This window comes from Nipponia nippon, unplaced genomic scaffold (genome assembly GCF_047370975.1).
Source record: "Nipponia nippon isolate SJK-2023a ecotype South Korea unplaced genomic scaffold, ASM4737097v1 scaffold_16, whole genome shotgun sequence".
Lineage (NCBI taxonomy): Eukaryota > Metazoa > Chordata > Aves > Pelecaniformes > Threskiornithidae > Nipponia > Nipponia nippon.
In genome coordinates, this window is record NW_028262332.1 from 11,764,688 (window position 1) to 11,791,858 (window position 27,171).

The 27,171-nt window shown below is 40.4% G+C and overlaps 1 protein-coding gene across 1 annotated transcript; it reads right to left on the reverse strand.

Moving 5' to 3' along the window:
* Window positions 1-27,171, reverse strand: PSMB7 (proteasome 20S subunit beta 7). Its single transcript, XM_087753461.1, has 8 exons — window positions 27,054-27,171; window positions 26,830-26,923; window positions 26,356-26,453; window positions 25,906-26,046; window positions 24,508-24,623; window positions 16,590-16,648; window positions 2,239-2,390; window positions 1-234 (listed from the first exon to the last, which is right to left on the reverse strand). Exons 1-8 carry the CDS (start codon window positions 27,113-27,115, stop codon window positions 123-125), a joined length of 834 nt encoding a protein of 277 aa, XP_087609587.1. The 5' UTR covers window positions 27,116-27,171; the 3' UTR covers window positions 1-122.

The window sequence follows — 27,171 nt, forward strand, 5'->3', positions numbered from 1 at the left end:
TTAGGAGAATGGTGAGAACCCTCTTTATTCTGGCCCAGCCTCAGGTTTCTCCTGGTGCTGGAAGGCTGCTAAACACAACTGGCGCTGGGCTGCGGGGGCGCAGAAGGGCTGTGCCCGACGCTTCAGGAAGTGTCCATGGTTTGCACAGTTTCATCCACCACCTCGATTTCCAGGAGTGCTACGTTTTCTGTGAGAACAGCGGTGGTTCCTTTTTCACACTTGTATCTACCGTACCTGTTAAAGAAATAGGTGAAAATTAAGCTGGACGGTAGCACTAGGTAGGAGAAGTCCCATTTAAAATTTTAGAACTCATCAGCTTTCTCAGGAAGTTTCCTGTAAAAGTCCAAGTAAGTAAAGGAACTGCACTTACTGGAAATAATAAACTGATTGCAATAAAGTTTCAGATAAACTAGCATTTTTAGGAAACACAGTCCTATAACAAAAATAAATTACCAAGTAACTGGAAAGGCTACTTTATAGAAATAAGTGGGATCTCATTACAGCCTAGGCCATTCTTGCTGTGTACCCTCACTCAAAGAACAAGCAATTTATTTATTTTTTGCAACTGTGGAATAATTTTACCAGTATATTAGCTTTGGGTTGCTGTGCTAAAATTAGCTAATATTTAACACAAAGACTGCCTGTAATCAAGCTGTGCTTCCAAAATCTTAACTGCATCTGATGAAAGGCGTTGTGACCCTTTTCACCCACTACAGCAGGATCCAAAATCTCACTTCAGAAAGATGCGCAGTAAAAGCTTGCTCCTAGCTCCCTCCGACAGCTGTGACACGCCACGCTCGCGAAGTTGTACAGTAAGAAAGCCAAAAGACCTTTAAGTGGAGCAGAGCAGTTCTTTGTGGCTTTGGCCATAGTGTCTGCCTTAGAAAAAAGGGGAAAATCCATTTCTTTAAACTCTACTATTTTGGCAGGGGATTGAAAAAGTTGCACAACTTGTTACCCGTAACATAACAGTACATATTGCAAAATCCTTGAGCTGCCTTGGGAGCTGTGATTTCACAGATGAGGCAATGCAGTTCACCAGGCAGCTCCCAGGGTTTAGCAGTGCAATTCGCCAGCTCCTCTAACGCTCGCATTTTGCTCACTTTACAATTTCATCACCTCTGGCTGTTATCAGTATTACAAGACGGCACAGTACATGCTTAAATGTAACCTTGTTCCCAAAGAGCTGCACAGTGGAATGTTTTGAGGCAAAATTTAAGAGATTCAGCATTAGTGCCTTCAGGAAACAGTGTCACCTCGGTGAAGGAGTCACAGTAGTTTCGGTTGCTGTGCGGCTTCCCCTGTGCTTTAAGGAAATGAAGAGAGCTGTGAAATGGGGGGCTGGCCAGAGCTGTCTTTCTGCTGTGGCTTGCCAAAGGGAAGAGCTAGGGAAAAAAAAGCACGAGTTTCTACATAGTGGAAACGGTTAAGCGAGGACTGTTTGATTGGGAAGGCATGACTGCTTATTATTTACACATGAAATGGTTTAGTCCAACTAAGAAAAAAAAAATTCTTGTGACCGCTATATTTAGCTATTAACTGTGAACTGTCCTTTCAACACACCACAGCGTATTGCCGGACAATTCTGAGGAAACTGCAGTGATCGAAACAGTGCCTGTGCTCTCTTGATCTCGCCTAGTGCATGTTTTCCAGCCACTGGCTAAAGGGGCTTCTAGAAATAGAAAAAACACAGCCTAGGAGTCACGGGCCAGAGTTGTGGAGTTTCCTCTTGGTTTTTGGTTTCATCCCTGCAGCGAGTTCAGCTGTAGTGGCTAAGGACAGGCTGTGCTGCCCGAGGCTGCTTTTTCACATCCCCACGCTAAGATCAGGCAGCGCTACAGAGGGTACGGCCATGCCGCTCATCTTGCTCACACCGCACACATTTCAGCAAGAACAGAGCAGAACGAGACTACGTTGCCACCTGGTAGCAAAAGCAACGCAGGCATCGGCTCGGCCGCAACCGTGGAACTTCCTGACTTCCGCAAACCGCCTGAAGCTCGGGAGCAGCCGCTTGGCCTGGGAAAGTGGTGGCAGGTAAGAAATGCATTTGTTTCCTTCACACGTCTGTACCTGCCGCCAGCACCTCTGTTCAGCTGCAGGTACAGCTGCTGATTTTGTTTCCTTGTTTAGCTGAAATCAATATACAGATCTAGAGATGACTCTGACACAATTTAGTATTGTAGAAAATAGGAAAAGCTGGGAAGAGCGTGGTTAATGTACAGCTTCAGGACTACTAACCTGTCCCCCTTCCTGTTGGCCACATCGTATGGACGGAGAAAATCCAACTTGCTCTTGCTTATAACACAGATATCTATGTTGCTGCCGGAGCCCAGATCATTGTATATGCCAGCTGCGATGGCATCTCTCACAAGCTGTTTGGCTTCCTCTTCCTGGAAAAGTTAAAAAAGCTGTCATTGCACAAGTGTTGGCATTTCACAGAAACGTTTGTCCATGTGACAGTGGAAGCTGTGAGCTCTCGGAAGGATAAGTGAGATACCAGCGCCTTTTTAATCACCGCAGTACCGCAGAGCATTAGCAAGAGGCTGCTGCACAGGGACAGCCCTTCGTCCTGCTCCTGATCCACCACCCCACGACAGCCCAGCCTTAGCAAAGACACTCCAGGAAGCAAAATCAAGATTTTTGTCTCAATGAATGGATAACATAAATTTTACAATTTTTATCTTCCAAGCTTTTGTGCACCTGTACGTTACGAGTTCCCTGCTGAGCCCTCTGCGTAGCAGCTGCTTACAAATGAAAGATTCACTCTAGTTTAGTTACAAGACTTCCCTAGGTCGGGACTATTTAATCCTCCTCTGTAGGACCAAAGTAATTTCTGTGATTTTGTAACAGAGCTTGGTTTGCAAAGTTCATTCGGCTCATCTTAATCGTAACTGTTGCAAAGCAGCCTAGCGCCCTACTGAGTTGTAGCTGGCTAGGATTTTTAATCCCAGTCCTGAACACAAGTGCAGAGAATTTAAAGAAACCTGCTGAAAATACCAGTCACACTAGGTACCTCCATCGAAATACTAAAATTTGTGGTTAAGTTCTTAGCATTTAACTGAAAAAACTGAAAGTTTGTTACAGTTTGTTTTCTGCTGTACACTTCAGAAATTCCATAGGTAACTAAACCAAAATATATATTTAATGCATACTGTACTTCCATGTTTCAAAAACATGTATTTCTAAATTACTTTGTACAACTAGTAGAACCGTATTTGCAACAAAACTAGAATAGAAAACCAGACCAGGAAATAAAGCTCGCTGTTTTTATTGCTTCTGAAACCATGCACTAATCCTGCCAGGTTCTAATGTTTGCTTTCTTACAGGTTTTGTATCTCTGCTTTCTTCTAAAAGGGCAAACGCGCAGCTGCTGAAATACGCGTGCTGCAGGCACCGGCGAGGAATCCACTCTTCCGCAGCTGTCTAAATCCCCTGACGCAGGGTGCAGCAGTGCCCGCGTCGGGTGCGCGCACGCACGTAACATTCAGATGAGCACCTTTTACAAGGAAACATTTCAAATTCCTCCAACTCTGTTAAAATATTACAACAGCTCTGTAATCATCTCCATTCCCCCCTCCAATAAAACTCATGACTGGTATTGCGGTGAAGGCGTCAGAAATACAGGTTTTGATATGCCTGATGATAACCTCCTCTTGTCCAGCGAAGGCTATTACAGCTGCGCTGGCTCCCTCTACAGATCCCAGGCAGGGCTTATTCTCATTTCAAAGACAGCTTATTGAAAAAGCACAGATCAGATCCAGCACTATTAGAAATAATCTGATACAGCCAGTAAATCCTGTTTTGCACTGTAACTGAAGATGGTGAGCATGAAGAAATGCTGCAAAACAGCTTTCTTGATGCGCCATTTAAATCTTGTAAAAACGAGGTACGGGCATCTGTTCCCGGTACCTACGTGTGCCTGTCCTTATGAGAAAAGAGACGCTGCTGCGTGCCACAGCCCTGCGGTTCAGCGTTCTCTGTCCCGCACCTCCTCCCGCGGCGCTCCCCTACTTGCCAAGAGGCACAAACCCAGCGAGGACGTGTCCCGCACCCCCGGCTCCGCTGAAGCCGGAGCACAGCGCTGGTGCTCCAGTCATCTGGCAACAGTGTCGGAATGCAAGGAACACGGGTCGTGTCCATGTATACACACACACACTAATCTTTTCAGAAGCCTCTTGAGTACACACCAGAGCACACAAGGCCCCTTAATTCTTCTCAAAGGTGTATAAGGAACTTGAAGACTGACTAGAGCACGCCTCTTCCAGCAAAGAAAGAGAGAGACTGACACGCATCTCTGAGCGCAGGCATTTGGATGCTTTTATCCTCAGGTCATTGATGGCAGTTGCTGCTCAGCCAGCCCAGCGTGATCGTAACCGACTGCTAGGTTTACCATCATCGCTCCTCAGCGCTCTGCTGATATTTCACACCTTTGAATAATCTTCTGCCACCAGCCATCAGGAATGAAAGAGTAACTATTCAGTGCTGATTTGGATAAATGCAGCTTTTTAAGATTTGCCTCATTTTAGCGGCCAGTACCCTGCCCCCTGACAGCAACGCGGCTCGCACCCACGGCCCGCTCCGGTTCGGACGGCAGCTGCACAAGCCCCTGTGTGCAAGTGCAGCTGAAGAGGAGCCCAAAATCAGCTCAGCTACAACCGCCTCTGCTCCCAGCGCAGGCCTGGCATTCTCCGATGGCCCTCTAGAAAAGAGCCTGTTAATAACAGTATTCCTGTTCCAACAGCTTAATTAAGGGATTGACCAGGAGGTGGGCATTTTCTTCAGTAAACTATAGAAATAGCATAAATTCTTATTTCACTCCCAGTTTTATTAGTATTACTCTTTAAAAAAAAATTGAATTACACGTTCTACCAAGCTGACTAAAACAAAACAGCCACGCTACAAAAAATAATTCCTGTACCCTTCTTCAGTGTTTTTGGTAATAAAACTCCGATAAGCAAGTATTTCCTCATTCAACTGACAGAAGCCGCCTTTCACTGATTTGTTGCATGCTAAGGGTAGTGTAGTACTACAGTGAAAGTAAATATACTAAAACAAAGAAGTATGTGTAGATATGTTTTAAAAATTAAGTGATAGCAAAACCAGAATAATTTTAAGCTATTATGCAAGTGTTAGTCTAAGAACAGTACCACAGCTTAGGGAAACTAAAGCACAGCAGTGGGGGTTTGTTCCACTCTCCCGTTTAATTTTAATTTAATCTTTTTGAGACAACAATGTAAATCTCGCAGAGTCCTCTCACTAATTTACACTTTATTTACTTTTTAAAATGTACCCTCTCGACCTACTGTTATCAAAACTGCTCTAAAAATACCCAGCAGCCAGTAGAGCTCAGCTGTAACCGCACACAGGCATCCGCTACGCCAAGGAAGCCTAAAACGTTCTCTCGGCTCTTCCGCCTGATAGAGTGCAGCCTAGTTCATGGACCTGGAATGATTTTAATTTTAGAAAACCCTGCTCCGGTGCTGTTCACTTCTCCTCTTTTCATAATTTAGAAAGATGACCAGCATAGCCACACAGAAAAAAACCACAACATTCCTTGACAGAGACCCTGTACACGAAGTTCTAGCAAGGACCGCTATTTTACAATCAGAAAATAGGGGGTTATCATGAAAAGTGCTGACATAGTCTTAAGTACAGGGGCAGGAATGAGTCACTGTAATAATTAATCTTAAAAAAACCCTAAAAGTTCCGAGTATATAAAAGGAGCACTTCCTACTTTATGGTTGCAAAGACCAAGCTAACTGGGAATATCATTCTCTCGGGTCCACGCTGCGGCTTAAATGAGATTACAGCAAGAGTGATGTACTGTAATACAAGTCGGTTGTGACAGGCAGCGCTTTATAGAGCTATCTGTTTGTCTCCATCACCACATCACGCAATGTGTCCCAGGACTCCAATGTGCAACTCCATTTACCACCGCATGACAAATGGGCAGCGCTTGTAAAAGGCGCAAAGAGGTCCGGATCAGGCGGGTAATGGTCACCGCAGATGTACCGTAGTGCTTGCGGGGGGAAAAAACAGACCCCCAAGTTCATTAAAGTGACCAGTAATGGATCTTTCAAAATGTGTCTTAGGAATAGTACAGTAAAGGCTAAAATAAATAACTCAGCATGGAAGGCTAATCTGAAATGGTGTTTGATAAATTATTTATAACACAGACAATTGTCTGCATTTAATATTGGAGCTACTGGTAGCATCTTTAAAAGATGATTTATGTGTTGTAATGCCATTAAGCTTTATATGGGCCCACTGCTGGCTATAAAGTCTGCTGAGATTTAGAGAATGAGTTTTAAACTGTCACTGCAACATCATAGTAGATAGAGACTGTATTAAATCTTTACTTTAAACCTGTTACCTGGAGAGTTGCATTTTGTAGACACTCAAGAACTGATAGATTACCTCTCCACAGCTGCTACGGTGCAAGTCCCAAACAGCACCAATAAGGAACTTTTACACATTATTCTTCTATATGACTTGAATCAAGTTTCTCCTCTCACTTAAGCCATTTCCAGATTTCAAATGCTACTGCAGTAAAAGAGAAAAGAGACTTTCCTACAGAAGATGGGGCTATTTCTACATTGTATTAATACTATCTTTACTAATAGCTTTTAAATAACGTTTATCATTATGCCTCCAGCAGTAAAGGGAGCAGCTGGAACAGCTCTGTGCATATTATTTCCTCAACATTTTTTAACTTGCTTGCAAAGTTACACAGGAGATGTCTTTCCCAGACTTAAAAACTGTAGAAAGCTTTTTTTTTTTTTTTTTAATTCTTACCAAAGTGAAATGAATACCTTCTGCAGGTCACCGGTATCCTGCTAGATACACAGGACATAGTGCAGTTCTCCAATAACAAGTCTTATCAAGAATTTGAAATATAGTGCACGATGAGTATTAGTATAGGATGAATATGATAGTGTGTAACAATTTTTGTAAAAATTAAAAAGTTTCAAATATTTATCACAACGGTCTTCTAAACCAGAAGGAAATTTGTTCAGATTATATAATGTAAAAAGTCGATCCTACTTAAAGTGAGAATCCGCAAGACTCACATGGAAAGAGAAGGGGAGGAAAAATAAAATCAGAAGCTTCAGGAAGGACAATGGTAATAAAAAAAATAAATCTATAAAGGAGAGCTGGGAATTTGGGGTTAGGGAAGTGATACCTCTTGAAGGACATAAGCACCTACAGAAGCATAATTAGACTTTGGAAGCGTAATCAGCAGGCTACAACCTGTGAGAGGATGTCCAAGTCTGCCTGCTGGGAGAAGTTGTGGCAGAGATCGATATCTAACTGGAAGCAACGCTAAAATCTGCTGGCTAAGTCCAAAGAGATAACAAAACTGAGAGGCAAAGTAGTCTGTGTTTTTCTTGTAAGGGGAGGCTGAAAGACGCCATTAGTGAGAAAGAATGACTTTGTTTTGGCTACCTTCTGAAGCTGGAAAGGGGCTGGCACATGTACTTTAAACCACTCAGGTTTAACAAGTCTTCACCAAAAAAAAGTATGCATTTCAAGTACTACCTCATAAGCAGATGAATGACATACCTTGTTTCATAATTTTTTTTATTAGACCTATGCTACAAAATATTTTTATTTTCTTTCATCTTAGATCAGGTGAATGAAATTTGAAGGTAGCCAGTCTTTCTAGCTCTCCCCTCGCCCTTCTTCCTCCACCATCTTTTGTTTGTGCTCTGAAAAGTCACCAAAGAAGTTAGAAGCAGAGTGCTGAGATCTAACAGTCCAAACAATGCAAAGCAGGCTATTAAAATAGATAGATGTGATGAATATGTAGGATCAGGATTCCAAATCACAGCAAACAGGATTAAACTGGCATGCCAAATGACCGCAGCACAAAGAACCATTTACAAGATAGAGGCTGCAAGTAGAAAGAATTAAAGCAACGAGCACACCAAAGGCAGAAGGGTTATGGCAGTCAGAATCTGTAAGATCAGCAGCAGCTGGGCGACATGGAGCAGCAGCACACAAAGATGGGTCCGGGAACGGCCACCAGCTTGTGCATCAAGAAGAATGGGTAGAAACGATCAGAATATTCCCAGCACGTGATGGGAAAATTAAGGTATCTAAAGATATCTAGGCCTAAAACTATGCCCTGTAATAGGTATAAAGATGGCATCACATCCATTCTGCTGAATTTCAGCCACACACTATTCTGGAATCATGTGTACTCTAAAGAAAAAAAAAAAATCTAAAGAAATATATGCCTTCGAGTATCATATACAGGTTTGTTTAGTTTTACTGAACAGCTGTTAGAGAGTAAGGTAAACAGAAATTTTGTAGTTTCTAAAGCAAAAGTGAGCAGGGGAAAGTGAAATAACAACTCTATTATTTTGTGTGTTAAACAGCTAAGTTATTTTAAATCAAGGTAACATGTATCATGGTATTTTCCAGTTCTGTTTCCATAGCCTTATTTAATGAGAAACTGAAATGCTCCCCCGAATTCTGCAACATTACCTTCATTCACTTGCAGGAAGGCAAGTGAATGACTCAGTATTTGCACAACAAACAGTGTCAAGGACTCAAAGACTATTAAATATGATTAGAATTTCCTCCCCAGGACACATCCTGTTCGGAATGGTAACTTTAAATACATTTGTCTAAATTCCAACTTCTCTGAAGCTTTCAAAGCTGGACTTCGGTTTAAAAGAAAGACAAAGCAAAAAGCAGCACAGACCAGTTGCAGTTGCATGCATTCCCGTATTTTCTTGTGCCACCACACTGCTGGTCTGTTCATCACTTGGTACTGTCTCAAATGCAAAGTCTGCACAGCCCATCTGTGCCACCACCACCAATGCAGTACGCCAGAAAACAAAAACCCAACTTACTTAAAACCCTGGATTATGAACACATCAGGGTTAATGTGCTGCCTATGTTACACAAAAAATACAGAAAAACTAGTTTTGTTAGGAAGTAGCCATCTTCAGCACAAATATGGCACGGGCAGGAAATTATGCAAAAGAAATCAGAGCATAGCACTGACCTAGCAGCCTTGCTGAAACTCAGCAATTCGGGTTTTTACCCGAACGTGCCTACATTCACTCCTTAATAGATCATGGAATCGTAGATCAGGTAATTCTGTACTGCATTTGATGTCGGGTTTGTTGTGAATAATATGTTAGTAAATGTTTATTTTTCTAACTGTTTTCTACTAAGAACTTTCCAAATAAAATGCACCTTAGTCCCTAATTATTATTCTCAGGGATTACAGTTTTTTCATGTGCCGATGGTAGACGCCTGCAAGCCCAGCCTCATCACCACCTCCCCCGTTCTGATATCGTACACCACACAAGTACAATAAACCACGTTAATATTTCATACCAGTGTGAAATATGCTGGAGTATCAATTCAACATCTGCTGTCTTTAGGGTACTGGCGTCCCGCAGAGACACTTTCAATTTGTAATTGAGCTCTATACTGAATTAATCAGCAGTTTATCTTTTTTAGTAAAATAATGTCTTCCCCACTAACCTGGATTTACATTAACAATTTATGCCAAATTACCTGCCAAGGCAAGAAACTTATATGCTTCGGAACTACTATTCAATAACATTAGTTCCTATATGTCATTCTTTACATGACGATTAGTACAATACATATTTCCAATGGTACAGAATTAAAGTACAAGCTCCTCTCACAACTACGGGATTTCTTTTAATGCTATTTCCATACTTTGAACTAAGAATGAATATGAAAATTAATTTAATCCATCACTTCCTACGTCTGGGCGAAGTTCACGGGTTTTTTTAGGGAACTGACTCTCAAAATGCAATGAACTCGCTGAACAGTAACAGAGCTGTAAATCCTGCCAGGCTGCTAGTTCTACTCTGACAGCGCAACATCCTCAGTGTTCTGTACAGCTGCGTTACCGTGCAGTAATGCTGAACCTTAGCCACCAGGAACTAGCCAGGAATGTAAACCATGCAAAAGATAATTAAAATTACTATAGATTATTACCGCATATCAAAAAAATGAATATCCAGCAATAACATGTCTGGCTTCAAATAAAGCAAATTCTGTTCACGTGACATACTTTGATTCTGAAAAAAGGATGGAAGGGAAGGAAGATCAACATTTCATTTGGAAAAAGAAGTCTTGGGCCCGCTGGTAGTTTTTCCTTCCTAATACGCCGAGATGCTCCATGAAGCTCCTTGGCTGGGAGGGAGCCTGCCCGCGCAGCCCGGCTGCCTCCCGCCCTGCGACGCCGGCCCATTCGCTTCCCTGCGCAGGCCCAAACTGCAGCCGCCCTCCGCAGCCCTCGCCACAGGGGCGGCACTCGGGCTCTGTGCCACGCGAAACGTGCGGGTTTCGCCCGTGTTCTGCAGTTGTGGGAGATATACAAACTGAAACACCTGCTCCCGAGAAGTGCATCAAAAATAATTACCTGTCCTACATCTACCCTGGGCAGTGAAATCATCTCTTAACATGGAGCCCTGCTTCCGACTCGCTTGTCTGCATTATTATGTACAAAGTTTAAATGATACTTTCGTAAAGGTGAAAAAAAAAGTGTTGATCGTTGTCATGCAGCAGGGCCCAAATTGAACTAAGGCAAAATTTATTTCCCTTGATATAGTCTGTAAACAGAAAACTAGGAGAAGGTGCTACTGGGTATCACTGGCAACTCAGACTGGTACTGTTGGCAGGTTCCCACCTGATTTCTGCACAGAAATTATGCTTTGATATGTTCAAAAAGCACAGCTCTAAACACTTCTCCAGTAATCCAGAGCACATCTAGCCAGCGCATTTTAAATCAGCCTCATACCTCCCATTTAACATTAGTTCCACAAAGGAAATCAATCCAAGGCACAATTCTGTGAAAGAAGAGAACAGGACTGTCCATCCAACGCGTCAAGCAGAAACCAGGGTACCACAGAATAATTTTAATCTAATCTAAAAATAAGAGACATCACGATAAGCCTTTATTTTCTGGATGACTGTCTGCACGAACACCTGATATTTACCCATGGAAATTCAAGTCTCTGAAGGAGACAATAATACGGGTATGTAAGGAAAGCATGAAATCTGTATCGCTCTGTCAGAAAAGGCAGTGAAGATATGCCCCTAACAGTCTCAGTTATTGTCACTGGGTAATGAAATAAACAGATACACAGAGCACATAAATACCGAGTACTTATTTTTGTTCACAGAATCAGATTTCCCCCCCCCCCCATTTACTTAATCTCCATGTTTGACACCAACAGGGGTTCAAGTATCTCAGGCAGGCTCTCCAGCTTAACTCTGATAGTCTGGCTTGATCTCTATTGTCTGCTGTCTGAGTTCAGCCAACAAACCTCCCAGCAAGTGGTCACCTTCCTACGGAGTCATTAAACCCCCGAATGTCAGCTGGTGGGATTAGCCTGCAGACTTCCACACCTGAGCCCTATGGCGGGGACACAGGCATTTTGATCACCATCACTAATGAATACAGAATTCATATGCAGCTTGTCATTGCTCTTGAGCCTTGAATCACACAGATGCAGGCTAAATAAGACTGATGAGACAACTATTGTTGAAGATTAGAGAGTTTTGACAGTTTCCGAAAATAGCTCAGTATTATTGTCAGTAGTTAATAAACAAAAACCCCACCATCATATTGAGGGACCATAGGAAATATGAGCACAGAAACACTGAATGATCTGTATGTCAGCTGTTGAAAAATGGAAGAAAGTGACATGTTTTTGTAATATCTTGTACTATGCCTGATGTATTTTTTACTGAAACAAGAGGTACACAGTGAAAGCTCAATTTAGACTACTTTCCACTCTGATACAGCACCTTCAGCGCACATTGAGCATCCGGAGGAAGGCATGCTTTATGCCTCAGCTTCTTCGCTCTGGGGACATGAGGCTGCTCAAAAGTACCTCAAAAATCAGTGGCAAAGCCAGAAACAAAACTGTGGACCAGAAGAGCCCGAGTCTACACATTTTGCAACTTCCAGTCCTCTTCCTTCCTATAATTTCTTTGTGAACGCACCTACTCTGACAGCTGCAACTATTAACTGAAAAAGGTGACTACCTCCAGCTCCTCCTGTCTGCCCGTCATTTCTCCTTTTACAGAGGATTACCCATATCTGCCAGCTGAATGGCTCATACGATTGCTCCCTAACCCATGTGTGTCAAAACCAAACAAGTTAGCAAAAAGCAATCACTGCAGAATGATCACAAAAGCAAACCTGGCCAACAGGTGAAGGACTGCAAGTCTCTGGCAGGAAAGCAAGATGCAGTTTTTCGGACAGCGCAGCAGCTGCAGGAGGGCTGCCTACGCTCCAAGCGGCATATAGTCACAACAGCCCCCTCTTATTTTTAATCTCTTCCTACCCCTACAGAGCCTTTTTGTTTTCATTCAGTACCACTTGATTACCTGTCATACTACAAAAGTGGTATAATAAATGACTGTATATATAATCTCACATTTTTTGGGTGATCTATTTTAGAAATGGTTACTAAATATCTGCCAGACTACCGCCTTCCGTTTTTTCCCCACCTATTCTGTGCCCCTGAACTCATTACACAAAGATTTACTTCCCTTCCCCTGCAGTAGTTCTGCTTTCTGTGGCTTCTACTGGTTCTCTTCCTTTTGAATCCTCTTTTTATTAAGCCTGGCTGTTTTGATAAAATACAGAAAAAAAATGAAGTTACAAACAGCCTGTTTCCTTGCTTAAACATGAAGCTCTTGTCAGAAGGCTACAACATAGCCTCGCTGTACATCAAGTCATTCTTCTACAGACAAAAAGCTTCTACTTTTCAAACAACAGAAGTCAAATACCAGAATAAAATATATAACACCCCCCCGCAATCTCCCTAGGAATTCAACCACCACAGTACACAAACCCAGAGGTTTTTTTCCCCAGATCACGATGGTTTCCCTATCACTGACTCAGTATTTCTCTACTATTGTTTAACACCAGAAGGCATGAATGCATTTGCAAAATCTGACTGTAAGGTTTAAAAACCATGTGGCTACTCTATTGAAACTCTATTGAAAGAAAAATTGGCTGCAATGAAAGATCTAAGCTCAAAACACTCTATTAGATGTACTGTTCTTCCACTTATGTTTTTTTAAAGTAGATCTATAGCTGCCCACATGACAGATTAATATTGTTCCACAGTAGTTAGGTGCTTGGCATTACATTTTTGAAGCATCTACAGGCCTTCAGGGCTGAAAGTGTTCACATCTTCAGCAATCTATAATGGTTCCTCTAGAGGCCAGCACTTGCTTCATAATGAAACATGCCTCCATAAATCAGACTGCAGAAGTGGCACTCGTGTACGTCACCATCTATCTGAGCAGTTTCTCTGAAGGATGTTGGGTAAAGATCATCTCCCGGCATTGCAACCAGGGAAAGGACCATCACAGTTGGCATTGATAAAGCATGTGCTACTTAAATCTGAAGACACACTAAGTCTATGGAAAAAAAAAAAACAACACATCCTGCTGGTGTTAGCATGCCTCAGGCAGTGGTAGAAGCTTCAGCAACTCATCTTCAAAAGGCAGAGAGCCAGGGCTCTAGAAACCTGCAAAAATTGGCTAAGCCTGCAGTCTTTTTTTTTTTTTTTTTTTTTTTTTTTTAAGTTGAGCATCTTCAAAGTCTACGATTCTAACTGTAGGGCACAGCAGCTGCCACTGCAGATTTGATCCTCTCAGCTTTTGGCAGCTCTCAACTTGAAATTCTAGCAAAAAAAATTTTTCAAGTTGCTATTATTGCCTGTCATGGATTTATAAATATTGTGCACTATCTGCTGTGGCATGGCTCTCATGGGACACCAGCGCATGCCAAAAGCATAACAGAATGAAAAACAGTTCCTATTCTTCAAATAAATGCTAATTTTTTTTAACTGTGCTCACACGATGCATTTGGTGATCAGCTTCAATAGTACAGAATATATATCAGAGGCAAAAAAGCTGATTGTCTTTTCCAGTAGTATTCAGCTGCTACTTTCATTAAGCTTGTTTAATTACATTCCAGATGCTAATTTGCAAGTCGATACCAGAGGGTGCAGGACAGTTTGCCTTTGAATCATTTTTCTGTGATGTGATGGTCTTGAAGCACACCACTACCCTCCAGTAGCCCTAGCAAGATACTCTGACAATTGGTGCAAAAGAAAGCAGTATTGATCTTGACAGAAAAACATTAATCCTCTACCCATTTTATTAAATTAATCTCCAGGAATTTTCATTTTATCATCATTGCTATTTCATAGCAAATTTCATGTAAAATACACAATGTACTTCAGATTTAATTTGTTTTCATTTCAATAGCAATATCATTCGTTATTTCATTACTTTAACAGAAAAAAAAACCATCTGACTTAAAAGGTAAATATTTTAAGCTGGCAGCCATAACAGAATATGAAGTGTTTAAAAGTACAGTTGAGCTTTATCACTTGAAACTTTGCTGGTTTAGTTAATATGATCACTAAGTTGTTATGAAAGAACAGAGTATCTAGGAAAAACAAAGGAAGGGTTAAGGTGCATGCAAGTCTCAAAGATCTAAATATTTCAACAAATTGGTAGGCTGTATTTCTACATGCTTGTTATAACAGTGAATATCTGCTGCCATTTATGGCTGTGTATGAAGACAATTTAATTAGGATGACCTTTCTAAATAGGAAAAGTTGGAGATTTACCAATTTTTGGTGCCTTTTCTGGTTGCTCTCACACAAAGAATGACTTAAAATACAAGCTTAAAAATCTAGCTGAGAATATGATGAAATTTTTAGTTTCATAGCACAGCTCTGACATTTGTATCTTTGAAAGCGGACTATTATGCTGTAGCTATTGATTCCAAGGATTTGTAGCCCACGTTTTCAGTACAAAGAGCACACATGCCAAGTGCACAGTCACACAAGAAGAGGCTGGAGAGAGACTCTCTCCTTCTTACGGCGGCATGAGGGGAGAGGAAAAAAAAAAAAAAGAGTCTACCTCTATCTAGTGGTTCTTCCCTTCAGTCATCTAGTGTAATGCTACTTACAGAAGCAACTTCAGCGCCTATTAAAAATATTCCAATACTTCTGATAGTATTTATAAATATACTAGAGGTCCGGTGTCTTCAGATATTGCCCAAAACATTGCAGCAACACAGGAATCCTGATCTTGCTGCATTTATGTGATTTTGCACACCTACAACTATTTGATGCATAACTGGCAGAAAAGGAGCCAGTTCCAGGAATAACTGGAAAACTGCTTATTACTAACTCTGAAGGAGTTTAACTACTGGAAAACTTCTCAAAACAAGGGGTTTTTTTAAATCAACTGGTATTACATGTCACATTGCTTCAGGAGATGTAACAGGGTATGACACATCGCTTAAATTTAAAATTTAATTAATTGATTTTAGAGAGGAACTCAGTGGACTTATGGGATCATCACCTGAAGATACGCTGCAGTCAGGCCAACATTTGAAGGGGAGGAAATGACCCACAGCAGTTGCAGTACAAAGATGAGGAACATCTTAAGACCTTTTCTGAAGTAAATCAACTTCTTCCTTTTCCACGTTATTCAGTGATAGTAAATAGCTGTAACATCTGTTATATCTGAAATGATTGCAACTCTTAGTGTTACAAGTCACTTTTAATGGGTTCAATTTTCAATTTTGTGTTCTTTTTTTTTCTTTACTGTGAAATTATTCATCAATTGGAATGAGAAGGAGCATTCACAGAAAGTCTGAAGAGACTGATGTGGTTTAAAAGAGGGCTTGACATCACTAAGGCATTTTACAAAATATGGTCACAGAAAGCCCTTTAATTGTTTTAGTTTTATTTTCACCAATAGTCTGTCTGCAGATAACTAGATTTTTCACTGTTTAGTTCAGCAGGCACTGAATGTGGTGTAACTAAGTGTAAGGAGATACTATAGATAATACAAAAGTGATGTACTGCATATATAAATAAAAAATAATAGCTTATTCTGATCTTAATCATGTCACTCCAGCTCTTAGCTCTCGTGAATGATTCTCTATAATAGAAATTGAAAAACAATTGGTTGTTCATCAAGATCATCAGCAAAACACAACCAACCCACAACCTTATAAATCTTCTGATCATCAGCTTCTAAATAGATATTAAAAATAAAAGTGCAGTTACTAGTTCTGAACACACCCAATCAACGGGAAATCTAATTGGTTTCATACACTAGTTGAACATTTTTTGTTGCTTTTACAATCATGCATTCTCTTTTCAAGACAGAGAGAGAGGAGGACTGACTACTGAGGGAAAAACAGCAATACTGATATGCAAGGGCTGTTAAATTCCTGAAGTCAACTATAATCAGTAAGTTGCATGTTTTTAAAGCTTTCAGCTACATTCAAATCACACAAGTTCTTCCATACGTAAATTTGCAAGAAGCTATATTTCTTTAAATTTAATTTTACCCATCAACTTTTACAGCTTTGCAGTAAGCTGACATTAGTACATTTTAGGGGCAGGGAAATGAAAGCAGATTTAACTTTTTTAAAGCTTCAAACCTCTTACATTCTTACAATCATGAGAATTATTGAGGGAAGAAACACTGGCCTTTAAAAAAAATATTTCTTAGCTTTTAAAAAAAAAATTTCTTACCTCCATGTCCGGTTTGTATTTATCTTCGAATATTGCCATAGCTGCTAATGATCCAGAACCTACAGTAACAAAGTTCGGACACTTATTTAGCCAGTGTATTTAGATACAGTACTTTTTAAAGAGCAAGATAACAAATATCAGCAGCACAAACCAGACTGAAGTCTACCTTAGCTTAGTACCGACTCTAAAGTGTCTACCCTCTAAGTCCAGCACCTCATTTAATCCTAAATTTATAGCTAGTATACACAGACTCGTCATGGTCCCCATTCTGACAGCCTTTTTCTTTTTACTATTTTGAACACTAAGATACAAAAATGAGGTTAGAAAAAGAGAGTTAACAGAATGCCACAGTTTGTAATTCCTATTCCTCCATTCCTCCTGTCCCACTTTTGTGCCTGGCCACGTTAGAGGCTATGTCACTCCGCTAAGACACTCGGAATGAATAGATTGCTTTAACGAGCTGCCCTGGCACAGTCACCTTTACGCATGGGGATGAGTAAACTAGCAGTGGTAATAGGGTGGCTGCTGCTGCCATCAGGTTATTTCCCATATCTACTTTAGAACAGTTTATTGTGCATTTAGTTTGTGCTCTTATTTTTACATTTAACAATAAGAGCTGAACAGACAAGATGACAGATATGAAAACATGAGTTTAACGTTACTTCTCTTAAAGGATGCAGTGCAAGTGTAGTAATGGAACAGAAGCCATCTCTACCCAAAGCACTGTAACTGAAGGTGTTATAAATGTGCTTTCCGTAAATTAATATGAAAAGCAGTATGACACTATCTGAAACTGTCAACTAGCTTTGTTCAGAAAGAGTGAGTCTTCAGGAAGATATCTTGTCTGTCTGCGGCCCCAACCATATTTCAGAGCATGCTACTTTTGGGGAGTGAATAAAGTTACCTGCAATTTTTTACTCCAATTAGAAGATTTTTTGGCAGTTATTACTTTTTAACTTGTTTTGCATACTGCTATCTGTTTAGCTGGGTCACAGAGAAAGCCATATTTTCTATTTAAAATGATTTGTGTATATCGCTTGACCACCTCAATGGTTTACTGAAAGAAAAAGGCAGCGATTAAACAGTTTCAAATGAGGTGTCCTGCTGATTTTATCAAGTCTGCTGAATGTATAATGAAAAAGGAGAAGCTGACAGTGACACTGTTGAGAAAATACAGACTACCTTATCTGAACCATTTAAGGAGGTCCAATTATAGATCAAATTTAAAGGGTAGAAACAGCAGATTTACAGACACAAATCAATGAACATGGTAATCCCAATGAATATGACAGATATTCCTGTTACAGAATATTGCTGTGGTTGAGGATCATTACCTTTACAGTACCAAATACATCACATTTAAAAGCAGTAGGACACTCTAAGTGTGTACTTGTATTACAGGCAATGACTATTCATTTACACCTTGGAGCAATACACGACTCCATTTTTTAAATGCTGAAACTGGAAATAAAGAAGTTTTTTAAGGAACTAATAGCAGAAATGAAGCGCTGATACAAACAGCTGATACCATAGAACAAATCACAAATAAAAGGAATTTTACTGATCCTTCAAACAAGGTCAAAAAAAGGTGCGTTCCAAAACAAACACAGGACTTGAACCATAAAATAATAATTCTTGTGGAATGACATAGGAACATTTCTAATGGGGGGGGGGGAGGAAATCTGAGATATGGTCTCAAACTAAGACCGCATTCTTACTACACTCAAATGAAGGCCTACCATAAGCAGAATGGGAAGCCTCAAAACCAGGAAACAATCTTACCCTTGGAGATAAGGGTTCTTTGGCAAAATTAAGAGTATAAAAACAAAAAAAAGGTGCAAGAATGAAAGTATAAAAGGTAGTATCTGCCAGAAATTACTACATTAAAGCTACTGAGCTAAGAAAAAGTAGTCTTAATTTCTTAAAACTTCTACTAACAAATAAAAGTTATCAATAACACAAATACTGCAATAATTTCATATGTGGCTCAGACTGGATTCATTCCTCCAGCTCCTTTTAAAAAGAAGTTCCCAAAGAACCTATGGGCAAGAACTCAGTAGACTTACAAAGAAGAAAAAGGAAAGAGGCAGGGGGGAACAAGGCGGGAACCTTACGTTACATTACATGAAATCCTTTATACATAAAGAATTGTACTGTTAGTTATTTATCTTGCTACATTACCAAGATGCAAATAAATGCCGAATTTACTATCAACTTTAAATAAATAAATGCGGACAGTCCTATAATGTAAGTTTTCGGAGATTTGTTGAAAGTCTTTATTTAAACCTACATGCAGACATTTACATCTAAAAACCACAATCCCAAGGAGGCTCTAACAGAACAGGAAGTAAAGCTGGAAAAGCTTAATAAACTCAGGGTTTTGTTTTTTTTCCTCTACTGCTTATAAATCCTAAACATAAGTTTTATAAGCTTGCATTTAAAAAAGTGCTTAGCAGAAGTCTCGCAGCACAGCTAAGCATTCTCTGAAATAACAGATTTTTGTAATCTTAAATAGCACAATGAAAATTCTTTACTCTTACTAGCACCAGATGTAAACACTGTGTTTTTAGTAACACCAATAGATGTATACTTCTGAGTTCCTGCATCAAAACAAATCATCTGCTGTTTGACAACAGCAATATGAACTGTTACGAAAAATACTCACGATGTGTATATATTCACCCATAGCACATTAACCAAGAAAAACCCCCCAATCCTGTTTGCACTGCTGGTGGACTGAAACCCCATCACTTGACCGTCCATGCAGAAATGCAGAAAACCAGCAGCGGACAGTTGCTCGCAAGCACAGTTGTGAACTTCACTATCCAATTACACTGCCTTCCCTCTACTTGTCAAATTCCACATACGATCCAAACAACCCCACAATGTTCCAAGTCGTTCAGCTGACTTGTGAACACTATGCATTGTAACAGGAGAGCTGGCAATAAAATATGTGAACTTAAGTAAACACTGGAAGTATGGTTTTCTTATTGCAGTACCTACAAAAGCACAGAAAACTTGGATATTAAGGGTCTATGGAGAACTTGTTTGTATGTGGGGAAACAGCTGTTCTCTTGTCCCTGTATTCGGTGCCCACCAATAATTCATTTTTAACAAGCATGCTTTGCCTTTATGTAGGAACAAGCTTAACAATTCCCAAACATAATGTCTGGAGAAAGATAAAATCCAAACATTGCAAAACACCGTTCTTTAATTAGGGATAGGTGTTCCTGCCTCATACACACAATAACTGATTTAAGTCACTACCAGCTAGTATTCAACATCGCTAAGATGCAGCAGTTCAACCTCAAATCTATTAAAACATTCAGGAAAGCTGTGAGATAATGTGTCATTAACTGAACTCCAATTCAAAGTCATACCAAACCAGATATTTATCTTAGACAGATAGCTTTAGTTTGAAAACTTGAAACACACCACCAGTGTGGAATAGGAACTTTTCTTTGTTGGAATTTTTTTTTTAAATGTTGGAAGATTACAACTGTTCTGTGTATGAGCAATAAGGATAATTAAAACAAAGTAAATTGGTAAAGTCATCACGTATTTGTATTACATAACATTCAGGGGGGAAAAAAAAACCCTTTCAGGTAGGTTTTTAAAAACCACTAACTGCTATGAATGGTTACACTTCAACAACCTTGGAAACACAAGCATCAAGAAAAAAATGCCGTATCAATTCCAAAGAATTTATTTTGCATGCATTTTCAGTAAGCTACACTGTAGAAACAAATATTCAGAAAGTATTAATCTAGCATCTAAATATTTAGAAATATTGACTGCCAAACAGATTATAAAGAACTAAAGAAACTGAGATGCAGAGCTGTATTCTGAGGCAAATGCTTTTCAGTCTGATAATGAGCATGAACCAGCGAAGCTGAGCTCTTAAGAGATTTTTTTTTTCTTCTTCAGAAACATTGGTCATTTCATAAGTTTTTACAACTAAGTTATTCAAAAATTTTCTGGACTAAACTGTAATAAACTCACTTTAAAAATCCCATTTGGTCTTTACTTGAGGAATTGCACCACTTCAATATTGATTGAAAGTGGAAGGTAATTATTGATACTTAGCAAAAAATCCAGCCGACAATTTCCACTGTGTTTTGCAACTGCAGTAGCTTTTCTAAACCAGATGAACTGGATCTTTTTAGCAGAACATTCACTGAAGACAACTTCTTATTGCTAAGCACAGTCCATTTTCATCACCCAAGGACCTGTTTGCTACCTCAGCCTGCCACACTGGAGGATGTACAGAGCCTTGAGAGAGCAACATTTAGCACTTCCTAATCCATCAGTGTCAGGGCTCCCTGACAGGGCATTTATTCACACACACTCATTGTTATTCAATTTGCTGTTCATTCTAGGTAAAAATCCGGTGATCTCCACAGTCCCATCGATTGGGATCATTTTTCACCCTGGTTCCTGGCTGAGGGGCTGAGTCTCAGCAGTGGTAGTGCTTGCTCTGCAGGACGACATTGCCAATGCATGAAGAGCTGATTTATGAATATGAAGCAACACTGGTACCAGGGGACTAGCTTTAGTCACTAGAGACGACTGGAACATACTTACTGTTTCCGAAAGCTGAACTACAGACTTCAAGTGCTTTAATTTTATGCATGCATTTCATTATAAGTCTTGGCCAGAAGCTTTCCTAGACAAGCCAAGCAATCAGACAATCTTGCATCGTTTGCTGAAATCCAATTTTGTCCTTTGTCAGCAGTTTATTTTGATGTTTTCACTCCTGAGTAAGCACTGAGTATCTTTTAAATCTCCCTTGCAAGGGAGGACACCACTCTGTCCATCCACAAACACATGCCAGCACATTAAAACAAACAAAAACCCAACACCTCAACAACCTTTCCTATTTAATACTGAATTTCCAGAAATTAACTGGCCAAAAATACCTACCCCGATTTAATAAACTTCCCTTAGAACATTTGGGGAAAAAAAAACCCAAACAAATAATAGATTAGCCTAAATAAGATCAAAATAAAATTCCAACTACTATCTCCGATTTGATCTTTCATACCTTTTCTGCTGTCTCAGTTCTATCTTTCATTTATATGCATAAGCAAATCTTTTTACTAAAATACATCCTAGTCACTGGTGAAAGTATCAGCATCCTGGGTGTAGAAAGGTAAAGGACACTTATGCTGAGAAGGGCTTTGTTTGACCACATGGACAAAAGTAACACGTAATCACCAGACACGGAGCTGGTACAGCTGACAGCAAATCAACGTTTAAGCGACAATGAACCTAATCCATTGATATGCTGCTTCCTGCTTGTTTGAGCTTATTCTGCTACCGTGTTATTTTTGAGGAGGGAAAGAGGAGTGGCCAGGATTTTCAGAAATGCCACATTTTAAAGCCTTTAAAACACAGGCATGAAAGTAAACGTGTACGTAATGGAAACTGTGTGACTTTATTCAGGCAATCAACTACTAGCAGCTATCAGTATAGAGTCAGTTACAGTTTTACAGCTAACTACAATATTGGGTATAAGGCAATAATAAGAATCAGACATTTACTTTTTTTTCTATCAAAGACTAAAAAATGACATCACATGACTGTTGCATGGATTTTATTTGCCAAGTAATTTGCCAGTTCCTAAGGTAATGGCACCATCTATTGGTCCCATACCAGCTCTGCAGAATTTCTGCAAGTTAATCACAGTTCTCCTTACACAGTTAACCAGATGATTCAGTTTAACAGCTGCACTGTTTCAGTAGTGCAAAGATCCAGAAGAAAGAAAAACCTTTAACATTTCCAAGAATACAGTAAGTAGGTGTTTTATCTAGAGATGCCAACCATGAACAGAAAAAGATTAACTAAAATTATATATTCCCATCACAGAGTCGGCATAAAAGCTGCATCAGACATAGGCTGAATCTCATTTACTAGTCTGACATGCTTCATTTTCAGATCAATTTTCTTTTCAGATATACTTATTTGGACTCTATACTTCTATAGCTCTACCGAAAGCAAGCTTTCATTTCAAATCATCCAAGTCTTCAAAATGAAACGCAACTCTCAAATGATACAGTGTCTTCTTGAGTGATCAGAGAGCAAAAATAACTGCAACCCTCGTTATGTTTGGAATTTTACTTTTTCCAGATGTATGATATTCTCAGTAGGGCATTACGCTTAAAAGCCACAGATGAAACTGCACAAAAACATTATTAGCTCAGAAGGCACTAGTTTAATCTCTTACCGGTGTCTCAGTGACATTTCTTACCATTTTTTACCCTTTACTCCCAGATTATTGCCTATAAGTCACAAAAGAATTCAGAACTAATCAAACAAGCTCAACACTACTATAGAAAATACTCCCTTTGCCAAAGGCTGCGCAAGTTCTGTAATATTTTGAGATGTGTGTCTCCTTCCCTTCAACAGTGCATGTGTTATTTACCTTCTCAAAAAAAATACGAGGATGATGGTGATCACTAAGGCTCTCCTGCAAGTCGCAAAGCTTACTATAGCTTATTACTTCAGGATTCTTACCACAGGGACTCTCCAAGCATCCCTCAATAATTAAGAAACAGAACAAGATGTCTAAAGAAACAATTTTATCTAGAGGACATAGACAAAGAATAGTTAGAAGACATAGGAGGAATGACAAGTTAAATTCACAAATCAAGATTAGAGATGAATGAAGATTTTGTATTCTGTAACACAGTGTCTTCCTGAATATACGCAAAGCCTCTAACTGGGTTGTTTAGCAAGATCACAGGTAAATGCTCAAGATTTTTCACAACTTGAAATTATTGCTACTGCAAAGCAGCACTGAGGAGTTCGAAAGTTGAACTCTCTCCTGTAGGTATTCTTCACCCTCTTCTGTAGAACTGGAAAGTAACGGAGCAATGTTTCTGTTTAAGTGAGAAAGACAAGAGACTCCAGAAAAGCTGCCTATGATCTGCATTCTGCTACCACAAAGTATTTATTTCCAAGTTATCCCATATTCCTGTTTATAGCTGAAAAACAGCAAGTAAGAATATATTTACCAAGATTGTATTTTACAATATATCCTGAACATTGCTTTTGTAACTCATCTTGACGGGGTAGTACCTAAATGCCAAAAAAGCATGCAAAAATCTGTGGCTTCAGCTTTCAGTATGATCACACTCCTGAATTCGAAACTGAATGAGACATACACAGAACTGCACATACTTATAGCTCAAATTATTGTTATTACAGAAAACGTTACATAGACAGAAGAGTTGGGCTACTAACACTTAACCTGATGGTGAGATACTGATGTCAAGTTGACCCCAACAACAGACAGAATTAAACTTCTTTCCTGAGAAGCTCCATACAGTAGTTAAGACCAATTATTACATGTAGCAAGTAAACCAGGTGTTGCTTCACTACAATGAAGCACCTTCTTGAGTAAAATACAGCTGCTACTTAGCAAGAAATAAAGATACAACAGTCCCAAAGGAGAGGGCAGGCTCGTTTTTTTCTTAATAAAACTACAGAAAAACTCCAGGCAGAACATAATTCCCTAAGTGAGACTTCAAACGAACCATGAGTTAAGGACGATCTGCAAATCAAGTTTCTAAGGATTTTTTATTTTTTTTTTTTTTTTTTTTTTTTTTACAGCAAGTTCTTGGGAATCCCACAATTCTCTTGCTTTAAGGTATGCTGGGGAACACGCACAGCAACTTTCCTAACACCAGTTTTTTGGCAGCTTAGGTTAGGCAGTATAATAGCCCATGTTTTTCAAGTGTTAGAAACAAAACAGAACAGTGCACCTGCCTTACAAATATGGGTACAACTTTTATCTTTGAAGTCTGAGGTCTGTACAGCTCCCAGCAAACAATGGAATTTAAGTAAAAACATTTTAAATAATAATTTGAACTTTTACCAGGCAGTTGTGTTACAATATTGAGGGAGCACCACTTACCCATGGTAACGTAAGGCAGTTTGTCAGTCGATCCGTGGGGATATATGCTGTAAAGGTGAGGTCCCGTGACATCTACTCCCCCTAAAACCAGGGCAGCACCAATGTAGCCTTGATACCTAGGAGCAATGTTTATACGTGAATCTCAAAGTCCACAATAAAGCTATGGTTCTTTTTAACACAACATATGCATTTGAGAACTCTTACAGAGACGTACCTGGTGTAATCATGGAATAGAAACACAACTTTTACTATCTGCAACCACTTTTAATTAAGAAATTTACTAAAACATGGTATATTTCAGTGTCAAGCAGAACAAGCAGGCTGGATGATACATTTGTGCTAACAGGGAGAGAATTTGGATTAGTTTTCAAGTCTTAAATGAAATTCCTGTATTTCCATTTAACATTTTATTTAGAGACTTCAAAGAAAATGTATTCCTTCATTTCCCCCATGAGATGTTCTTGGCTGCTTTAACTTTTTAATTTCTTGTTTTGTGACACACTTAAAAAAAGGCAAACTGCCCATCAATACAGCATTAAGCGACTGAGCTGAATTATTGTAATTTATCTACGTCACTTGGTTGCACAAAGCATTTTCTTTTCATTGCTTTATTTCACCTTCCTGGAGACCTTCCAATAGCTTGAACAATACCTTTAATTGAATACACTCGTTTCATTCTTTCCTTCTCTTAAAACAGCACTTCTTACTTCTGCAAAAGACAGTACTAAACAGTGCTGGAATACTTAAAAGTTTGGAGAGTATGCCCTCAATCTAAGGGTATTTTCTATGTCATGCTGCTAGTTAGGAAATTCAACTGCCATACAATAATGGTCTGTGATCAGTCAAGCAATCAAATAAAATCTTAAGATAACTGCAGTACAACTTCCAACCATTTCACTCACCTCACTATACCACCAGCAGAGTTCTATATTAACAGCTGTAGGCTTCAAACGGTTAAACACTTTATTCTTTCGAAAATAGAATACATTTTGAGGTTGTGAGTCTATTACAAGTCATATGAAAGCCTCAACTTCACAAGCTTGCACATTACAAGATTATTACTGGCCTAGCCATCTTGCCACAAAGACACACATCAGTTTTCATGGGCGTGACCAACAGTTTATTAAACTATTGGCATTCTATTTTTGCAGTGTAAACGCTAGCAACATCGTACAACTGTAGCATCAATTCTCTAAACACTATAGACTTGATTTCTCTTCCATCTCAGTTCAAAAGCCTATGAAGCAAAGAGCAATTATTAAATCTTTCCTAAAGTCTTGTTACGAAGGTTAAGTAGGCTGAGGAAGTATGCTCCTTCACAGGAGTTTAAATATTATCTAGTGGTTTTAACAGCATTGTTAATTAACAGCATTGTTAACAAGAAACCCCTTCAGTTACCTGAAAAGCATTTGCTTTAGCATTCGATTAGCTGTGACAACTCTTGGCAGTCGTCCAGTAGATAGTGAATGGAGCTCCAGATTGGAGGAAATCAGCTGAGTAGTCATATCAGTATCTGCAGCGGTTCCGGCACCACAACAACTGAGAAATATTATGAGTTAGGAAAAGGTGGGGAGGACAGAGGAAACAAATAACTCTATGCTTTATCCAGCAAGTAGAAATTTTCTCGTTGTAAAATTGAGGAAATTAAGTTCTTATACAGTCAATATTGTCAGAGCATGAAAGAAGATAGCCTGTTTAAGTGTAGATGAAATACCAAAAATCCCCAAGTCTTGCTAATAAATTATCATTTTAAAGTACAACTTAATATTGGCTGGTAGCAAATAGCATGGCTAAAAATCCCAATATTACTACCAATATAATTGCACAATAAACAACCTTCATACTTACTAGATATTAGGAGAAATGAAGTGTATTTTTGAACAGTTCTTGTCAGCAACAACCATTCCTTCAGTTGCTCTTGTATCTGCTCCGAGGACTATGCCATCCTACAGAAAGCAACAATTATTCCCGGAGCCCCGATCTCCGCAGGGGACCCTCCGGCACCGGCGGCGGCTGCAAGGCCCGGGGCAGCTCCGGGGGGGCCGCAGGAGGCGGCTCCGCACAGGCCGGGGCGCAGCGCCGCGGCCCCCGCCGAGCGTGACTCAGCAGCGCGGAACCTCCGCCACGAACCGCGCCGGGACGCCGCTTCCCGACCAGGCCGCCCCGGGGCCGAGCAGCCTTTCCCGGCCGCAGCTCAGGAGCGAAGGGCGGCCGCGCCCCCGCCCGCCTCGGCCTCGGGGCGCAGGAGCGGCCCGGCCTGGCCTGGCCTGGCCTCCTGCCCGCCGCGAAGCGCCGGAGGGCCGCGCCCGGCGCCCGCCTCACCTTGAAGACGACGCCGGCGATGGTGGTGCCCGTCTTGCGGGCGGCGGGCAGCCGCTGCCCCTTCTGGACGAGCTCGGCCTCCAGGAGGGAGTTCCTGCAACACAGGGCGAGAAGTGGGCCCGGGCGGGGGGCCTCCCCCGGCCACAGCCGCAGCCCCCGCGTCCTGCTGCCGCCCGGTGCCGGTCCCGGTCCCAGTGCCCCGCCCGCGCCGCCCCGCGCCTCACCGAGCGCAGTTGTCGAAGCTGAAGCCGCCGCTGGGCGCCTGCAGCACGGAGACCGCCGCCATTTTACCGCTCCGGCAGGGACGGGCGACGCCGGCCGACTGCTTCCGGGTCAGCTGCC

Bases quoted from the DNA above. Each gene is read 5' to 3' on its own strand.
- PSMB7 (XM_087753461.1), bottom strand. From the start codon at position 27,115: ATGGCGGCGGTCTCCGTGCTGCAGGCGCCCAGCGGCGGCTTCAGCTTC. The intron at 26,454-26,829 runs GTGAGGCGGGCG...TGCTTTCTGTAG, and splicing joins TCGCCGGCGTCGTCTTCAAG to GATGGCATAGTCCTCGGAGC. The intron at 24,624-25,905 runs GTAACTGAAGGG...CATTGCTCCTAG, and splicing joins CTAAAGCAAATGCTTTTCAG to GTATCAAGGCTACATTGGTG.